Source organism: Moschus berezovskii, chromosome 28 (genome assembly GCF_049115385.1).
Source record: "Moschus berezovskii isolate FMDL1 chromosome 28, NW_MosBer_1.0, whole genome shotgun sequence".
Lineage (NCBI taxonomy): Eukaryota > Metazoa > Chordata > Mammalia > Artiodactyla > Moschidae > Moschus > Moschus berezovskii.
Window position 1 is genome coordinate 2,050,375 of NC_142487.1, and position 18,823 is coordinate 2,069,197.

An 18,823-nucleotide genomic window follows, 5' to 3' on the forward strand; every position below is an offset into this window, starting at 1 on the left:
TGGGGCTTAGTGGCCCTGAGGCATGTGGGATCTTCCCTGACCAGAGATTGAACCTGCATCCCCCGCACTGGAAGGTGAATTCTTAAAACCACTGGACCACCAGGGAAGTCCTGATTTTTAAAAATAATGATGTACAAATGAGGAAAACAAAGAGCAAGTCCAAGAGCAGATGAATCCCTTGGGTTTGTGTTTGTAGGCACCAGCTAACTCATCATGAAGAAGACTGAGAACTGCCGTATAGGGGCAGCTCGAGAGTGATGAAGTAGCTGTGTGACCAGACAAATACGTTCCCAAACTTAACACTTAATGAGTATCTACTGGAGCCTGGCAGGGTACTCAGAGTGTTCATATGTTAATCTTTCACTCATGTTCTCAAAACTGTGAGGCTGACATTATAGCTGATTTTACAGACAAGTAAGCCTGGGCCCAGAAAGGCTGGTTAATTTGCTGGGACTGAGGCTCCAGCCTGAGCCAGCTCTCTCCCATGCACCTGATGAGTCCCTGGCTTGAGGGATGGATAAAGACTATGGTTTCCCTAATGGGGCCATGAGGGACAGAGTGGACATTAGTGGGAGTCTCATCCTCACTCCCACTTTGCTGGAATAATTCTGCTGTTAGGGATTTTATTTATTGGTACTGTGTGTAAACTTGCATTGGAAGAATGGCTTCTTCAGCTAAAAAAGAAAAATCCTGCAAACCACAGGACTAGACAGTCTCCAAGTTCCTTCTAGCTCTAAAAGTCTATCTTGGGAGCTGAAGAGCAGTCCCTGTCACTGAACTCACATGAGCTGGTGTTAGCTGGCGCATTGTCCATACCAGATGACCTTTAATGAATTAGCTGGGGGATACCCAAGGAGAAATCTCAATGCCCTTATGTCCAGGAAGAAATGATGCTTTTGAACTGTAGTGTTGGAGAAGACTCTTGGGAGCCCCTTGGACAGCAAGGAGATCAAACCGGTCAATTATAAAGGAGATCAGTCCTGAATATTCACTGGCAGGACTGATGCTCAAGCTCTAATACTGTGGTCACTTGATCCGAAGAGCTAACTCATTGGAAAAGATCCTGATACTAGGGATGATTGAGGGCAGGAGGAGAATGGGGACAACAGAGGATGAGATTGTTGGATGGCATCATCGACTCAATGGACATGAGTCTGAGCAAATTCGGGGAGAGACTGAAAGACAGGGAAGCCTGGCATGCTGCAGTCCGTGGTGTTACAAAGAGTCGGACATGACTGAGAGACTGAACAACAACAGATTATTATTGTTCTTAAGGTGGCACTAGTGGTAAAGAACCCGCCTGCCAGCGCAGGAGACATAAGAGATGCAGGTTCGATCTCCTTCTCTGACGGAGGGCACAGCAAACCCACTCCAGTATCCTTGTCTGGAGAATTCCAAGGACAGAGGAGCCTGGTGGGCTACAATCCATGGGGTCACAAAGAGTCGGACATGACTGAAAGCGACTTAGCACTAATGATAGTCAGTATTCCATGAATAAGATGCATGATGGAGGTTTTGGTGTAGAGTAAGAATAAAGATCAGAGTGTTTAACAGGCCGGAAGTCTGACAGGTCTGTGGGGGGGCGGGTGGGGCAGGGAAGGGAAGGTCACGGTGAACGGGGAATGACCAGGCAGAGCCCACGGAAGAGAGTGGGAGAGGAGTGAATGGTCAGGGGCATAATGCCCTCCGAAGGGGCAACAGTCGGGTGTCACTGTTACAGTGACCAGAGGGCAATACCAGATCCGGTCTGCAGAAACCAGACCTGCCATCTCACGGTGCTTCTGTCATCCTCCACAGGGACCTGTCCTGCCCTAAATAATACCAGCAGCTCCCTGATGACAAACAGTGGATGCAGTGAACAGGTGAGGGGGCGAAGGAGTCAGACTCAGGGTGGGGGGTGGAAAGGAGTCTGGGGATGCAGAATGAGGAGGCGGGGCTTTGCCACGACAGAGCATCACTTAGTTCTTTTTGGAGCAAAGGAGGGGCTTGTTGATCGAGACGCGTGCATTCCTCCATCTGAACCACACAGGTCTGTTCCCATACTGCTTTGCTTTAATATTTGCTGCAGCTCACTGGTCACTGTCCAGCCCCTGGTTCAAGGGCAAGGATGCAGGAATACCACCCATTTGTCTGATTCCTTTCTTGACCTACCTTTCTCCAAAAGTTGATGAGGCCCTGCAGGATGGGTGGGCCCCAGATTGCCCTTGCCTTACAGTATTGCGAGAGGTTTAGAAACAGCAGGCAACGTGGTAAGACACACACACACACACAAATAGCAACAACAAGGAAGCTTCTTGGCTGAAAAGAAAGTGAAACTTTTTTTTTCTTTCAAATTTACCAATACTGAATTGGCAAGGCAAGCTCTTTGAAATGTAAAGCACGGCCACATCACACACAGGGTGTCAGAAGTGTTCGCCCAGAGGGTTACAAAGCAAGCATGCATATACATACCCAACTTGGGTACTGTCCCGATACGGCAGCACTGAAAATATACTACAGAAGGATCTTCTGCCACTGATAAGGACTATTCTAAAAAATAAAAATAAAAAAACAAACACAAATAAACTAAATGCAAAGCGTCTTCAATTAAAAAAAAAAATTCTATAGCAATTCAGCATTCGTGGAATTCACAGCAGTATCTGCAGCCCCCAGCCACCTCCTCTGACAGACGGTACTCTGTTCTGCTCGCAAAAACGCGACCTCGGGGCAGCAGAGGTATGCTGCCACCCCTCATTTCGGTGTTGACACAGTGAGACCAGGCGGCGGTCGCTAAAGAACACATGTGCGTGAATCCATTTTCTGGTGGGAGGGGCTGGCTGTGGGCAGCACGGGGCAGATGGAGCCATGAGTCCAGGGTGCCCTATGCTGGGTGAACAGTCCTGCCACATTTAAACCATCAATTTCTACTTTGCGGTGAGCAATGCAAAAGCAACGGTGCCAGAAACCGTGAGCAGGAAAGACACTCAGATGCCATTGTGATCATCAGGGCTCTTCATATGCTGGCGGCGTGTTAGGTTCTGAGAATAAATTGAGGGAACAATTACATAATCAGTCTTAGCCTCCATTCCTGCTAAAAAGATACTACTGGAAACAGTTCTACATGACGCTCTTATGCAATCAAAGGCACTTAAAAAAACATTAAAAAAAAAAACCTCCCCAAAGTACTTATCTTGGCATCTGAGAATAACTTTTGCCAAAGAGGATTGCTGATGAAAAAAATGGAGAAACAGTGGGGGAGATTAAAAACCAACATTCTTCAGCATGATGGTAACACACATCAGATATGGAGCTTACTGAGTTTGAATATCTTTTCCTTCAATAATTATTATCAGGGAATAAAGCAGTAGTACTCAAGGTTTGGGTATTTTGACCTTGTTTTAAAACTATGATATTCAATTGCTTATATGCCCAGAATTAAGTCAGGTTCCCTGGCATGGGGCTTCCCTGGTGACTTAGACGGTAAAGAATCTGCCTGCAATGCAGGAGACCCAGGTTCAATCCCTGGGTCAAGAAGATCCTCTGGAGAATGGAATGGCAACCCACTCTAGTATTCTTGTCTGGAGAATCCCATGGACAGAGGAGCTTGGTGGGTTACAGTCCACAGAGTCGCAAAGAGTCGGATATGACTGAGTTACTAACACTTTGATACTTTTCCTGGCATGGCAGTTTCCCAGGCCCTTTGTTTTCTGGCTCTTTTGCCTCTCTGGTCTCAACACACAATATTTTCCCCTGCGCTTTATCACTCATCCATGATAGAAGTACTTGCAGTACACTCACTTTTTTTTTTCATAAGGTCCCTGTTGGGGACTTTTTTTTTGGTCAAGCAGCATGCATGTGGGTGGGATCTTAGTTCCCCGACCAGGGACTGAACCTGTGCCCTCTGCAGTGGAAGTCCTGAGTCTTAACCACTGGACTGTCAGAGAAGTCCCTTCTTCATCTTTTAAAAAATCCCTGCTATTTCATATCTCTGTCCTTTGTGTGCTATTTCTTCTGACTGTTGTGCCTTACTAAGTACACTGGGTGAACTTCTATTTAGTCTTCAAAACCTAGTTCACAAGTAACCTCCCCCAGGAAGAATTTCCTCCCCTTTCACTGAGTTACTCTTCCCTTTATGGTGTGGCCTCCACTCTGTTTTTACTTTCAGGAACATCCTGATCACAAAGTGCTGCTAAACATTTGCTGCCCGCTTCTTCTCCATACTTGACAGCTGCTCCAGAAACACAGCCTGGGCAAGGCGGTGCTTCAGAGCAGCCCCTGAGTCCCCATCACTGGGAAGGCAGGACCAAAGCTCCAACCTCAGCCTCAAACACTAGCTCTGTCACCTTTCTGTGACCTCAGGCAGCTCACTAATTCTATAGCTTCCTCATCCAAAATCATGGCACAAAAATCAGTAGCCATCTCATTGGAATGTTGTAAAGAGTAAATGAGTTCCCATATTGCAAAGCCTACAGAACAGGGCCAGACAAATAACACGAGCTCAATAAATACTCATTATTTTTACCAGGAGCTGCCTTCTCGGGTTGAGGTAAGTTTTCTCAACAGTCTGTGGATTCAGACCCTAAAATACACAGGCCTGCTAAAGGCAAAAGGTTGAGAAAGGACAGCTGAAGGCTCACATGCAGCCTCACAAAGGTGAATAGGGATACAGAGTCTGTCTCTCCTTTCTCCAGGGAGATGTTTCTCATCAGATATCACAGACTCAGACCCTAGCCACAGCTCTGAGAACAGAGCCAAGAAAGCTTACTCAGGCAGACCGAATGCACACCTATTAAGTGTCAATTAGGTGCCTGCATGCTAAGTCGCTCAGTCATGTCTGACTCTGCGATCCCATGGACTATAGCCCACCAGGCTCCTTGGTCCATGGGATTCTCTAAGCAAGAATACTGGAGTGGGTTGCCATGCCCTCCTCCAGGGGATCTTCTCAAACCAAGAATTGAACCCGGTCTCCTGCAGATTCTTTACTGTCTCAACAACCAGGGAAGCCTGAACAAGAAAATCAGACTATAAATGTAAACCTTCTTTCCAAAGTTTCAACCGGGATGTGCCCATAACTAAATGGTACATTAATTCAATCACACACTACTGCTGTGTGATTCTCACTTCGAGGTGCAGAAGAGGCTGGCAGCATGGGTCCCATTCAGAAAAAAATTGTTATTCTAATGCCCCGGTCAAGTCTAGCTCCTACAAGGTGATTGCTTCACATCAATTACAGGAAGGTTGGTTCTCTGGTTGGCCATTTTTGAGCAGCTGGAGGAGAGGGCAGGAAGGAAGCAAAGAAAGAAGACAACACCTTGGGGCACCTTCTTTCCATTGCTGGGTCCAACTACCCCTAGAGGCCCACTCGTGGCAGGGACCAGAGGAGGAATCCAGAGTAGAGACCCGCGGCACCCTGAAACAGATCTGCAACTCTTCATGCCCTGGAGAGCTGAAAGGAGCCGGTAGAGCTCCCAAGAACACATCCTACATGTTTCCCAAAACATTTTTGGAGTCAAGGAGGGACTTGAGGTCTTCGCCATAGCACACAAGTATCAACAAGTGGCCAGCTCTTCACAGTTTCTTGCTCCAGTGACTTCAAATGGCATAAGTCTCAAGATGGGTCCCACGTGACAACTGCTGTGTCTAGAACCTGAGGGCTCACGTGAATTTGCAGCTTTGCTCTTTATAAGCATCAGGGCAATGTCCATCATAACTGAGATGCTCACAAAGAAAGTCAGATTTGTTTGCCTCCTTTGGGTGCATTTGTGAAAGAATTAAATCACATGCTAGTTGTCTGGAATGATGTTAAGACAGCCAAACTCCATTTCCAATGGGTTTTGGAAATTCACTGTGTTTTCCCCTCCAGCGCTACAGTTATCTTCTTCTGGGCCCAGATGTCATGCAAGAAGCCCACAGAATTTTCCATCTGTAACATATAACACTTGGAGTCAAGATGACCAAAAAGCATTACACAAAAGATTAGGACTTCAAAAGAGGGATTAACTCCGGGGAGATGAGTCTTTAAGGAATTAAAGATCACATTTCCATACAAACATCTGCTGGAGGGGAAAAAAATAGCAAGCGGAAAAGTTCCCCAGGGCTGTAGCTCATGCGGGCAGAGTTCCCTCTGGACATACCATGTTTTCTGAACCCTTAGGAAACATTGAGTGTGCTCAACTGCTGGAACACCGTCTGATCTTCTTCTTTATGTAGCTCCATTTCCGGGCTTAGGAAAGTGTTTCTGGTATGAGGGAATTTACAGCTTCAGACCACAAAGCTTCCAAAGGCACGCTTTGCCCATGAGATGCTGGAGCCCTCAGAAACAGCATGGAGATGCATGAGGGTCACCACAGCTGATCCAGGACTGCAGACCACTTTCACTGCATCTGCTTTCAAAGTATCTGACCAGGCAACGTCTAACACCATCCAAGATCCTTAAGTGTTCTCTCGTATGCCAAAAATTGGCTTCTTGTTCTATTTCCAGCCCCCTGGGGAGTCTCTGTTGGCTGTGAGAAGTTTTGATCTCTTCCACGTGGAATATTCCATGATAGCAATGGTATTCACTTAAGGACATTAAAAACAGGCAACCAACTTTGAAAGTCTAAAGCAAAGAAAATCACATTTGCAACAGCGGAGGGTGAGCACAGTGATATATGAACACAGCCTAGGGTGCCCACCGCCCAGGGGTCCATGGTGGGTACTGGACACCATGTAGAAGCACATTCTCAAATTCTGTACTTCATTCTCTACAGGCCAAGGAAGCAAGAGAGAACACTTAAAAATGCTGGTGTTGTGGGTTGAACCGAGTTCCCCCAAAAGACATATTCAGGTCTTAATACCTGCGGACATAGCTTTATTTGGAAAAAGAGTCTCGGCAGACATGATCAGTTGGTATGAGGTCATACTGGATTGCACTTCTTGGGTAATGCCAGGGTTAAAGAATCCGCCCACCAATGTAGGAGATGCAAGAGATTTGGGTTTGAACCCTGGCTGGGAAGATCCCCTGGGGGAGGAAATGGCAACCCACTTGTGTTCTTGCCTACGAAATCCCATGACAAAGGAGCCTGGTAGGCTACAGTCCATGGTGTTGCAGAGCCAGACACTACTGATCGACCAAGCACACACACAAGGTTGAGAGGAGAAGCAGAAGGCCCAGTGGAGGAACAAAGTGTGCAGTGAAACTCCCTGCGCTGACTTCCCTTGCTTGATGCACCATGGTCTCCACTCCCCTCTGTAAATCACTTCAACCAACAACCATGGCATGCCCAAAGCTCTCTAGAACACTGTGTGAACAGTGATTGTGTGATGTCAACGTCACAACCCACTCTGCTCAGGAGCCTCACTGCACAGAAAGCCCTGGCATCACACATCTGTGGAACGGCTGATAGCCAACGTGCCTGAAATGAAATCCGAGGTATTTAAACTACATAAGTTAGGACTTCCCTGGTGGTCTGGTGGTTAAGGCTCTGAGCTTCCAAGGTAGGGGATATAGGTTTGATCCCTGATCAAGGAACTAAGATCTCACATACTAGTGTGGCCAAAAGTGAAACCTACGTATGTCATTTTGTGAGTATTTTTGCCCACTGTTTACTTACCTCTTCCCCTTAACCAAGCAGTTACTGTGAATAATTTAGCAGAGCTGGGCCTGGGGCAGTTAAGATGGCCATGGTGACTGAGCCGTGGCTGGGTGAGCACCCCCAGGGCTGGGTATGCAGTGAGGAGAGGGGATGGGAGACAGGAAGTGACAAAGCCCGAGAGACAGCGGCAAGAGAGCCTAAGGGAGCGTGTGAGTTCTCCGGGGCTGTTGTAACAAGGAGCCCGAGTGCCCAGCTCCATGGCTGTGGCTGCCACAACAGAAATCAATCATCTCATGGCTGTGGAGACTAAGGTGTCAAGGGTCAGGCTCCCCCTGAGGGCAGGATCTGTCCCAGCTTCTGGGAGCTCCTTGTCTTGGGGCAGCAGGACAGGAGCCCTCACAAGGCCACGTGTGTCCCCAAGGCTCCCCCATTCATAAGGACACCAGTCATTAGATGAGGTGCCCACCATCCCCCAGCACACTCTCCTCTTAACTCATTATATCTGCCACGACTCTATTTCCAAATAAGGTCGACTTCTGAGGTACAGAGGGCTGGGGCTCAGCATGAGAATTCTGAGGGGACATCATCCAGCCCAAGAGAATGACAGGAGGAAGACCGGCTGAATGCAGTGTCACAGAAGTCTCCTCTGGGGCCCTCTCGTCCTTGCTCCTCCAGGACAGCATTGGCATCCACGTCCTGGGAGTAGTTTGGGCCTCCCACCAGCCCTAATGATGGTTTCCCTCTCAGATGGCTGGGTACCACTGGTGGAGACCAAGGTCTGGTCTCTCCCAGGCTCCCAGGCCCTCTCATCAAGTAGTGTTGAGACAGAATTATCAAGAGAAGGCCCTCTCTAACCCCTTACACTATATTTTTCTGTGACTCACTTTATTTCCTGTAAATCAAACTGGTTGGAAAGAAGCAACAAGCATTCCCAGGCTGAGCACTTTACAGCAAGGTATTAATACATCTGCTCAAGAGAACCATTGTTGCTTATGTTTGAAAATCATTTTCTCAAAAGCCTCGGGCAGAGTCACAGAAAAAGCCAGCATACCTGCTGTGGTATGGATAAAGAGGTATGGATAGGGACTTCCCTGGCAGTCCAGTGGTTAAGACTCTTGTGATTCCAAAGCAGGGGGCATGGGTTCGATCCCTGGTCAGGGAACTAAGAGCCCACATGCTTCAAGACATGGCCACAAAACAAAACAAAACCCTTAATTAAACAAACAAATGAGAAATACGGATAAGACTGTAATGAACCCTGCACACAGTGCTGAGCCAGTGCCAGCCCCAGCTGGTCCCTGATGGCTGTGGTCTGGCTTCTCCTTCCTCCGGTGGCTCAGAGAACCAGGGAAGAAGCAGAGGACAGTCAATGGCTCAGTCTGAGAGCATCTCCAGGAGATACTTCGGTGGCAGAAGAGGCTGGGCCCAGGGAGTCTCAGTGAGGTCTGGACGTTACTAAAGGCTTCCTCAGGGCTTCCCTGGTGGCTCAGACAGAAAAGAATCCGCCTGCAATGCAGGAGGCCTGGGTTCGATCCCTGGGTCAGGAAGATCCCCTGAAGGAGGGCACGGCAACCCACTCCAGTATTCTTGCCTGGAGTATCCCATGGACAGAGGAGCCTGGTGGGCTACAGTCCATGGGGTTGCAAAGAGTCGGACACGACTAAGTGACTAACCCTTGGCTTCCACTTCCTTCAAGTCTATCCACTCGACGTCCTTTAGGTCTGAGGTTTTGCTGACAATTGGTTATAAACACAGATGATGACACTGATACAGAAGCTTCTCTTCCAGCCTACTGCTGCCGGGGAATGGAGGGGTCTAGTCTTTTAATAAAAAACAAAAGTTTGGGGAGGAGAAAAGCGTGCTGGGGAAGAAGCAGACATTTCACGGAGTCTCCCGGAAGATGCCACGCATCTATAGAATCAGAAGGTTTTGTTTCAGGGAGAAAAGGCGATGATGACATATTTCTGCTTTCTAGAAGGCCTGTTCAGAGCTGGTGACTAGCTGTTTTGTTTTTTGAAATGTGCTACTTCCTCCAACACATCTTTCAAACTAAATGAAGCTGACAGATCGGAACTGATGAGATGACAAACAAGGTTTTAATTTAGTTATTACCCATTCGCCTAGTTCCCTCCACAATTTTCAGTATAAAATGAGAAGTGACAACTTGACTTCAGTTACTGCACTTTTTTTTTTTTAACATCTTACTTTACAAAGCAGATGAAAGGTATTGGAATCTTTCATGTTTTTGTTTTTCCTACTGAGTTCGCACTTTAGAGAGACAACCCTCTGGCACACATCTCTGTCCACTATCTCAAATCTTTTTAAGTCTCTTTGAAAATTTCTGTCAACCGACGAGACAGACCAGTCCACGCATTGCAAAAAGTATTTCTTTGCCTGTGCAGAAGGCAATGATTCCCACGGCAGACCTAGGAAGGGAGCACTTCCAGGGCAGATGGCAGCCATCGACTGTGTTCAAGGCAGACACTCGAAAACCAGATGACTTCAAAAGGATGTGAAATAATGTTTGGGGGAGGGTGATGCCCACTTGAAGCCATGGCTGCTGTCTCCCACTGCTCTCAAACATTTTGAGTCTTGAGGCTGGAAGCACCCAGAGGAGAGGTCCTGTCCTAACAGGACCATGAGGGTCACTGGACATGAACATGTTTTGGCCGGTGGCTGGTCTTCAGTCTTCACGCTCACCTTCCGTTCTGATAACCCAGCTCTACCTGGCCAGCAGTCAGTTCCCTGTTGGCACCCGTGGGCCTCATAATGTTTGTCATTTTCAAGGGTGTTTCCTCCCTGAGGGCCGAGATCTGTCTTCACTTCTGGTTAACGTCCTCATGCAGGTGAGAGTGGACGCTGACTGGCTCTTCTCTACTAACCAAACGGCAGCTCTCAGTCCCCACTGACCATCCTCAGAATGTTCAAGGGTCCCCTCCGGACGCCAGGACATGGGGCCCTGGACTCCTTTCTACCACGACAAATAGTTCGGTTACACATGTGTGAACAGTTTTTTTTTTTAAGATTTCATGTCATTTCTGGAGAAGGACATGCCAACCCACTCCAGAATTCTTGCCAGGAAAGTTCCGTGGACAGAGGAGCCTGGTGGGCTACAGCTCATGGGGTTGCAGTGCTGGGCACAACTGAGCATGCGTGTGCTGCACAGCACGTGGGATCTCAGTTCCCCAGCCAGGGAGCGAACCCTCGTCTTTTGCATTGGAAGCGTGGAGTCTTGATCACTGGACCCTCGGGGAAGTCCCCCTTTGAGTTCTTTAATGCTTCTCAGCAAAGCCTCTTACCTCCCAACATGGCAGGAACCTGAGTCGAGAGGCTCCAACACTGGGCTGCAAGAAGCAGTAGGGGTGGTGTTGTGTGTATGCCCTGTACGCCTGAGGTAGGGTATCAGAGACCCACCATCCCTTGCCCCAGCCATCTTCCCAGTCCCTCCCTCCTTAGAGCACACCTAGGCCCCCTGTACCCAGCACCGCTGCCCTGAGCTCAGCCCTGCCCCTGGCCACTGCCAGCAGGACGTGCTCTGCCTGCTGCCCGGCTGTGGTGGGGACCTCTCCTCACCCTTCTCAAAAGCTGGATCTTCTCCCACTTATCAGCTCTTGACCACAATTTCCTTCTGTCACCTCGGAAATTCTAGGCTCTTCCTGGTGTCCTCCTGAGTTCTTCCTTTCATCTATCTAAGAACGGTCCATCCCTGCTAATAAATCAGCTGGAGGGAGGAAAGAGTGCTTCTCCAGGCCTTTCATCTTCGCTGGCACATAAAAAGCAGTTCTCACCTGGGCAGGTATGACCAGCTGTCATCACAGCCTATAGCCAATGCTGAGGGCTTGCTTTTCTGCCCGAAATTCCCGTTCTTAGATCTTCAGATGAGCTTAAAGTCCTTCCTCGTTCCGTCTGAAAATTCCCCAGCGAGACTACCAGCAACTGCATGCTTGCTGGGCTATTTCTGTTGTTTGTGGGTCAAAAGTGTGCCAGGAAAGGCAGTTTCCAAATATGCTAAACACTGGTGATCCCATTAGTCCAAATCTCTTAACTACATCCCTTCATTGCTTCCCCGGAGGCTCAGACAGTAAAGAATCTGCCTGCAGTGCGGCAGACCCAGGTTCAATCCTTGGGTTGGGAAGATCCCTTAGAGAAGGGAATGGCTACCCACTCCAATATTCTTGCTTGGAGAATTCCATGGACAGAGGAGCCTGGAGGGCTACAGTCCATGGGGTTGCAAAGAGTCAGACACAACTGAGAGACTCATACAACACTCTCTGCAAACCATGCCCGGTGATTATCTGACTCTGTATCCTCGATAGCATTGAAAAGTGGGGAATACTATTAATTTGGCCCACTTTTTGGCTTTGTCATTGATTTTGTTCAGGAACTCATGGTTTTACATGTTTGTTTATGGTTCAAGAGATTATGAACAAAAACACCAACAGAAATAAATGATGAGTAATTTATACTAAAAATGGTACAAGTAAGGTTCAGATTCAGTAAGTAAAAGACACAATAGAAAAGAAAAACATGGTGGCCACATGCATAAGGCACAGTAATTGTGACAGTGACAGTCAGGGTGAGAGAAAGAAAGCCAGAGTGTATTCCATTTCACAGATGACTGTTGGGTTCATTTTAACTAAAAGCTTTGTACTTAAAATAGGAATACATACTGACTACATAAAAATTATTTGACGGAAGAGTTCAATCGTGCCATTCTGAAATTGTTGAACAGCTATAAAATTATGTTCTCTATTCAAGAAGTCTTTACACACTGTAATTGTTAGTGATTCAGGTTGTACAGTGTATTTTACATTAAATTATAGTGATGCTGGGGGCTGGGCCTTAATCATGCCATGAGTCTAAGTTTTTAGCGATTTTCATTTGGTATAGATTAGAAAAAATTAGTGGGGCCCATATGAGCTTCTAAAAATCAGGAGGAGATTAAATGAAACGGTCTTGTGGTAGGAACTCCACTCTGGGACACGTCTCTAGCTACGATCTAGGTCACAGATCAGAGAGCAGGAGCCACCCCAGGGAACAGAGCTTCAGGGATCCCAAGAGGTCTTAGAGCCCTATTCCCAGCACTACTGTGAGGCTACCATTAATGGGCTTCACCATTCAATCATAATCTATGCTGGCAACAAGGATTCATGTCCACTCGTCACCAGGACAGTTTTAATACCATGATCATATTGCAAGTTCTTTCGATTGCAAGGAGATCAAACCAGTCAATCCTAAAGGAAACCAACCCTGAATATTCATTGGAAGTGCTGATGCTGAAACTGAAGCTCCAATACTCTGGCCACCTGATGCAAAGAGCTGACTCATTAGAAAAGGCCCTGATGCTGGGAAAGATTGAAGGCAGGAGTAGAAGGGGATGACAGAGGATAAGATAGTTGGATGGCATCACTGACTCAATGGATGTGAGTTTGAGGAACCTCCAGGAAATGTTAAAGGACAGGGAAACCCAGCGTGGGGTCAGTCCCTGGGGTCGCAGAGTCGGACACGACCTAGTGACTGAACAACAACTGCATATACATGTTAACCATAATTTTCATTTAACAGCGCTTTCCCGAAGAGCAACTCTTTGCTAGAGAAACACATGCTCCCAGACATCAGCTGGCCCAGGAGTCTGAACTGGCGCCCGGGACGAATCTGCTGGCAAAATCAGGATCCTCCTCTCTTAATGAACATCATCAGAGAGAGAGCCAAACCCGACTTTAGGTCCCAGAACTAGCAGGATATTTACTGACCAGAGCACAGAGCCCTGATGAAAATAGAAAACAAAACCCAACAAAGCAGAAAAAGAAACGACACACCCCCACCAAAAAAAAAAAAAAACCTAAACTGTTTTTCTGTTCAAAGTTTCCTAATAAAAATATATTTCAGTACTATTGAAAATTCAGTTTTAGTCTAAAAAAAACAAGCCTTGGGTTACCATTAGAGAGCAGCATTTTCTATAGACTTCTTTGCATGACTCTGGCGGGAGAGGGGTGGAAAGAATGGTTTGTTTGGGAAGGTTACATGAGATCATGTTCATCTTTACAGTGGGCTTCACCCCGTGAGGTTTGGCCATGCAAAGGGTCCCCCTTCCCTTCCCTGTGGGACCAGCCCATCCCAAAGCTTCTGTTACCTGCCATTTCTGGTATCGTGCTGCCTCATATTCTTGATAAAATGAATCTTCTTCAAGTTCTTTGGTCTGGGCGAACCTGAGAGAGTTCGACATCTGAAAAATAAAGCCATTTCAAAAACACAGTCAGTGGTCTCGGATAGCTGAGACGTCTCCACACAAAGACAGGAAGGAAAGACCAGACAAACGGTCTGAGTCACCCAGAGGATAACGAGGACCTTGCGGCTGGAAGCGAGGAAACTTAAAAAAACAAAAAAAACAATCCAACAGACAGACAACTTCCTTGATAATACTGATAATAATTTATATGGCTCTGAAGAGCCAGCTAATGAAAACTATTGCCCTCAATTGCAATAACATAACCTACATGGATTCCAAAGACATTATTCGTTACTGTCATCTTAAAAAGAATCCTCCCATATCAACACAGGTATCGGGAACGGAAAACTGCAAATTCAACGAATTCAGAGGCAGGGAAAAACACTGGCAAATTCAGTTTAAAAACAACCCCGAATCATTTTTCTTCTATAGCAGGACTCTGGCTTGAATCACCTGGACTATTGCCTCAACACTCAACTTGGCTATGCTTGGAAGTCACAGCTTTACTTTGAATGAGAATCAGAGACCTGGCTAGTGGCTGTTTGTTTTTGTTTTTTTAGATAAATTTTAAATAAATATTAGTTGAACAAATTGACTTGGATTATAATTAATTTCCCCTAGAATATATGACATGTGCGTGCACTGCAGGAATAACAGAACAGAAAGGTTTTATTTGTGTATATTTTTTCAAAGTTACCTGGCAAAATTCTAAGACACATAACTGCAACAACAGCTAGGATAAAAAGCAAAATCCCAACAAATGAGAATCTGAAGTTTGGTCTTGTCTTGAGAAAGGGAGCAACGTCCTCTCTAGTTGGGTTTTTGCTGCCAAAATTTTTTGTTTACTTAAATCTTTCTGACCATAGACCCCGAGGGCTGGTTTCTGGGATGATGTCAGATGTGGGTCCCAAGAAGTGGTGCCCAGGTTCCCAAAGCCACACTGAGTGTCTGAGCTGGGCTGTCACCTGAGTTCAGTCAGTTCTGAACTGGGAGGCTTCAGGTAAGAGAATAGCAGGGTGACCCAGGAGGGTAAAGCTGAGGGCAGTGGGGTGTGGGGGCCCTTTGGGGGGCAAAGGATTAAGGAATGTTCAGAGTCACACACTTGCCCCTCAGCTCTGATCTTTACTTTCCCCCAGGGGTCTGAAGGGGGCTTCTCAAGTAGTACTAATGGTAAAGAACCCACCTGTCAATACAGGAGACATTAAGAGATGTGGGTTTGATCCCTGGGCTGGAAAGATCCCCTGGAGAAGGGAATGACTACCCACTCCAGTATTCTTGCCTGGAGAATTCCATGGACAGAGGAGCCTGGTGGGCTACAGCCCAGGGGGTTGCAAAGAGTCGGATACGACAGAAGCGACATAGCACGCACGCAGGCAGGGGCTTGAAGGGAAATTAGGGGACAGCCCCGGTCTAGACCTCAGGGGGTACATACCCCTGAAACTCCCTTACCTGCCCTCCAGGAAGGGCCAGTCTTCCTAGAAGCCGCTTCCTAGGGAGCACTGAAAATTATTTATTTTTCTCATAGAAACAGCACCTTAAAATAGAATTTATCTTGAAAAAAATACAGTGAAGTGAATGAGTGGTCAAAGCAATGACATGGTAGCCATATCTGGTGACTTTCATCAGGAAAGGGGGTTCCCTGGGCATTGGGTCTAGAGACAGGAAGATCCCCTGCCAGTCATGTCCACTTCATCGGAGTGAAGTGTCCACAGCCCATGGCCACAGCCCGAGTGGCCCTGCCAGCATCCACCCCAACTCACTACCAACCCTAGTGATCTATCACTAGTAATATCCCCTGGAGCTCTTCTGACATTTACACTTGAAGACTTCTATAAGAGCTTCATACACTGTCAAGTGATACGTTCAAATACACATGTTCATGTCCATAGATATGTGCGTGTGTTAGTCGCCCAGTTGTGCCTGACTCTTTGGAACCCCCCATGAACTGCAGCCCACCAGGCTCCTCTGTCCATGGAATTCTCCAGGCAAGAATAGTGGAGTGGGTAGCCATTCCCTTCTCTAGAGGATCTTCCCAACCCAGGGCTCAAACCTGGGTCTCTGGCATTGAAGGTGAACTCCATACTGTCTGAACAATCAGGGAAACCCACTCTTTGGGACCCCATGGGCTGTAGCCTGTCAGGCTCCTCTGTCCACAGAAATCTCCAGCCAAGAATACTGGAGTGGGTAACCATTCCCTTCTCCAGGGGAATCTTCCCGACCCAGGGATCAAACCCAGGTCTCCTGTATTGCAGGTGGATTCTTTACTGTCTGAGCTACCAGGGAAGGCCCATATGTACACAGAGGTAAATATTCATATACACATTTCAAGTGTTGTGATTATTATTAAAACTTTTAACTACAAAGGGTGCATATTTTGCTACTATTTGCCTCCTATGTTCTTAAAACTGTAGCCCTAGGACTTCCCTGGCAGTCTAGTGATCAAGGATCCGAGCTTCCAACGCATGGGGTGTGGGGGATCTGATCCCCAGTTGGGGAACTAAGATCCCACTTGCTGTGTGATGTGGCCAAAGAAGTATAAAAAAAACCAAAAACCTGCTGCCTTTATTAAGGGTCCCGATTTCTTGGTTTTAAATAGATTCTTTTAAAGACAGGCAGTGCCCTGCCTGAGGGCCATTCTGTCGATGCTTCCTGTGGACCTCAGGGAGGTTTGAATCAGGAAAGACACTCACTGGTCCCACTCCCCACTCTGAGCTTCCAAACCCAGATCCAGCCTTCCTGGGGTCCAAGGAGCTGCAGCCTCACTCTGCCTTCTCAAGGCCGCACTCAGAAGCAGACCCAGCACCTTGAAGGGTCTCAGTTCTACCCCCAGAATGACTGTTAGAATCTGCAGGCCACTCAAGGTCCCTCACTGTCTCTCTCACACATGGCAGAAAGTTCTAGAAACATGTAGTCACTGGAGAGAGGAGGATCCTTGAAGGCATAAAGGCGTGCTTCCACTGGTTTCCGGACAGGCGCTCAGGAGCATCCTTACATGCTTACCCTGTGCTCCCGCCACTGCTCCCAACCAGAGGTAGAGTTTCCAGTCCCCTGGGTCTAGATGAGGGCAGTGGGCTAAGAGCTGGACGGTGACGACGCCCTCCTATGACCTCCCAGTCTCCATATTTGTAGAAAGAGGTGCTGTTACCCTCGGATTTAAACACAAAATCTTTCAGTCTTCAGCTGGGGCCGAAAGTTGGCAAAAGGGCACTGGTGTGTGTTGGCACTGGTAACTACTGAATGGTACAGCAGACGGCACCCCTCAAACCAGACAGGCTGGAGACCAGGGACGGTGGTGATGGCTCCCACACCTAAGGTAGCCAAACACAGGTTTTTCTGGACACCTAACGGACAGCCTAGGTTCTTATTTCTGGGAGACCAAGTAACTACCAGACAATGTGGAAAACCCCAATCTAAAGGCTCTCACGGTTAATGCTCAAGTCTTGAAGTTCAAGGTGGATACAAGAAACTAACTTGTGATGTGCAAGAGAAAAGCAAAACTTTTAAAAAGATAACTGAGTGCCAAGTCGCTTCAGTCGTGTCCAACTCTGTGACCCTATGGACTGTAGCTCGCCAGGCTCCTCTGTCCATGTGATTCTCCAGAAAAGAATACTCGAGTGGGTTGCCATTCCCTTCTCCAGGGGATCTTTCCAACCCAGGGATCAAAACTGTGTCTCTTACGTCTCTGTATTGGCAGGTGCGTTCTTTACCATTAGCTCCACCTGGGAAAGGCCCCAAAAGATAACTGAAGAGGTGCTTTATTTCTATATTAGCATACAATTCTAACTGCAAAGGGACTTCCCTGCTGGCTCAGTGGTAAGGAATCTGCCTGCCAATGCAGATGCGGGTTAGACCCCTGGGTGAGGAAAATCCCCCTGGAGAAGAAAATGGCAACCTGCTCCAGTACTCTTGCCTGGGAAATTCCGTGGACACGTCGAAGGAGCCTGGCCCACTGTAGTCCATGGTATCACAAAAGAGTTGGACACGACTGAGTGACTCCACAGCAACAACAATGCTGCTGATCTAGCCCTTGGATGAGCAAGCTGTTTGTTGTCTTGTGTGTGTGTTTTTAAAGCATTCAGCTATTACCACCCCCGACTGAAGAAACACTTTAAGAGAATTGTGGCGTTGGCAACAATTGCCAAGGAAACCTGAAGACTGAGCACTCAGGTTAAAGCAGGTTAAGCAAGGAAGAAACTAATTTCAAAGCTGCCTGCATTAATGTGTAAATACCCATTTAAAACTATACATTTTAAGTGACGCAAAATTAAATTAGGATAGAATTAAATTAAAAACTAATTTAATGAAAGATTAGCTCTTTCTTGTTAGCACTGATTACAGGATACACCTAATTATGCAAAAGGTTTTTAATAGATGCCTTGGAGCAGTTTGTTCTGAGTACTGACTTTAAAAGCAAGTTGGGCTAATAGCCTTCCACCCCCGCAGTTCCCAAAACACTTTGGCGTCATTACTGATACATTCATTTCACAGAATGGAAAGGCTGGTAAGGACCTCAGAGAGCAGTCAATTTGTCCCTTCCATTTTACAGGAGGGAAAACAGAGGCCTACGCATAAGTGAGTTTCCAAAGCCATGTACACAGTTAGTATAAGAATGGGGCCAAAAATTCAAATCCCCTGACTCCCAAACTATTGCCCCTTCTGCGACTTTTATTTCTTAGGAACAAGTTTCTAAGTACATATCAGAATTTTTTATTGGCGTATAGTTGATTTACAACTTTGTGTTGGTTTCTGGTATATGGCAAAGTGATTCACATATATCTGTGTGTGTGTGTGTATTTATTCTTTTCCATTATGGTTTATTACAGAATACTGACTACTGTTCCCTGAGCCCTACAATAGGATCTTGTTGATTTTATACATAGCTGTTTGTATCTGCTAATCCCAAATTCCTAATTTATCCCTCCCTTATCCACTCTGGGGCTTCCTTGCTGGCTCGGTGGTAAAGAATCTGCCTGCCAATGGGTTCAATCCTTGGGTCAGGAAGATCCCCTGGAGTTGGAAATGGCAACCCACTCCAATATTC

At 47.0% G+C, this 18,823-nt stretch overlaps 1 protein-coding gene across 2 annotated transcripts in view; it reads right to left on the reverse strand.

The window, feature by feature from the left end:
- Window positions 1–18,823, reverse strand: part of CABLES1 (Cdk5 and Abl enzyme substrate 1) — a 102,794-nt gene that overhangs the window by 32,058 nt on the left and 51,913 nt on the right. Inside the window, exons 3-4 of one of the 2 annotated variants that reach the window (XM_055417101.2) lie at window positions 13,687–13,779; window positions 2,452–2,529 (exon numbers count right to left, since the gene is read on the reverse strand). In XM_055417101.2, the coding sequence (XP_055273076.2) occupies window positions 2,452–2,529; window positions 13,687–13,779 (171 nt within the window). The remainder of the gene's footprint in view (window positions 1–2,451; window positions 2,530–13,686; window positions 13,780–18,823) is intronic. The other variant, XM_088833492.1, reaches the window with a different exon arrangement.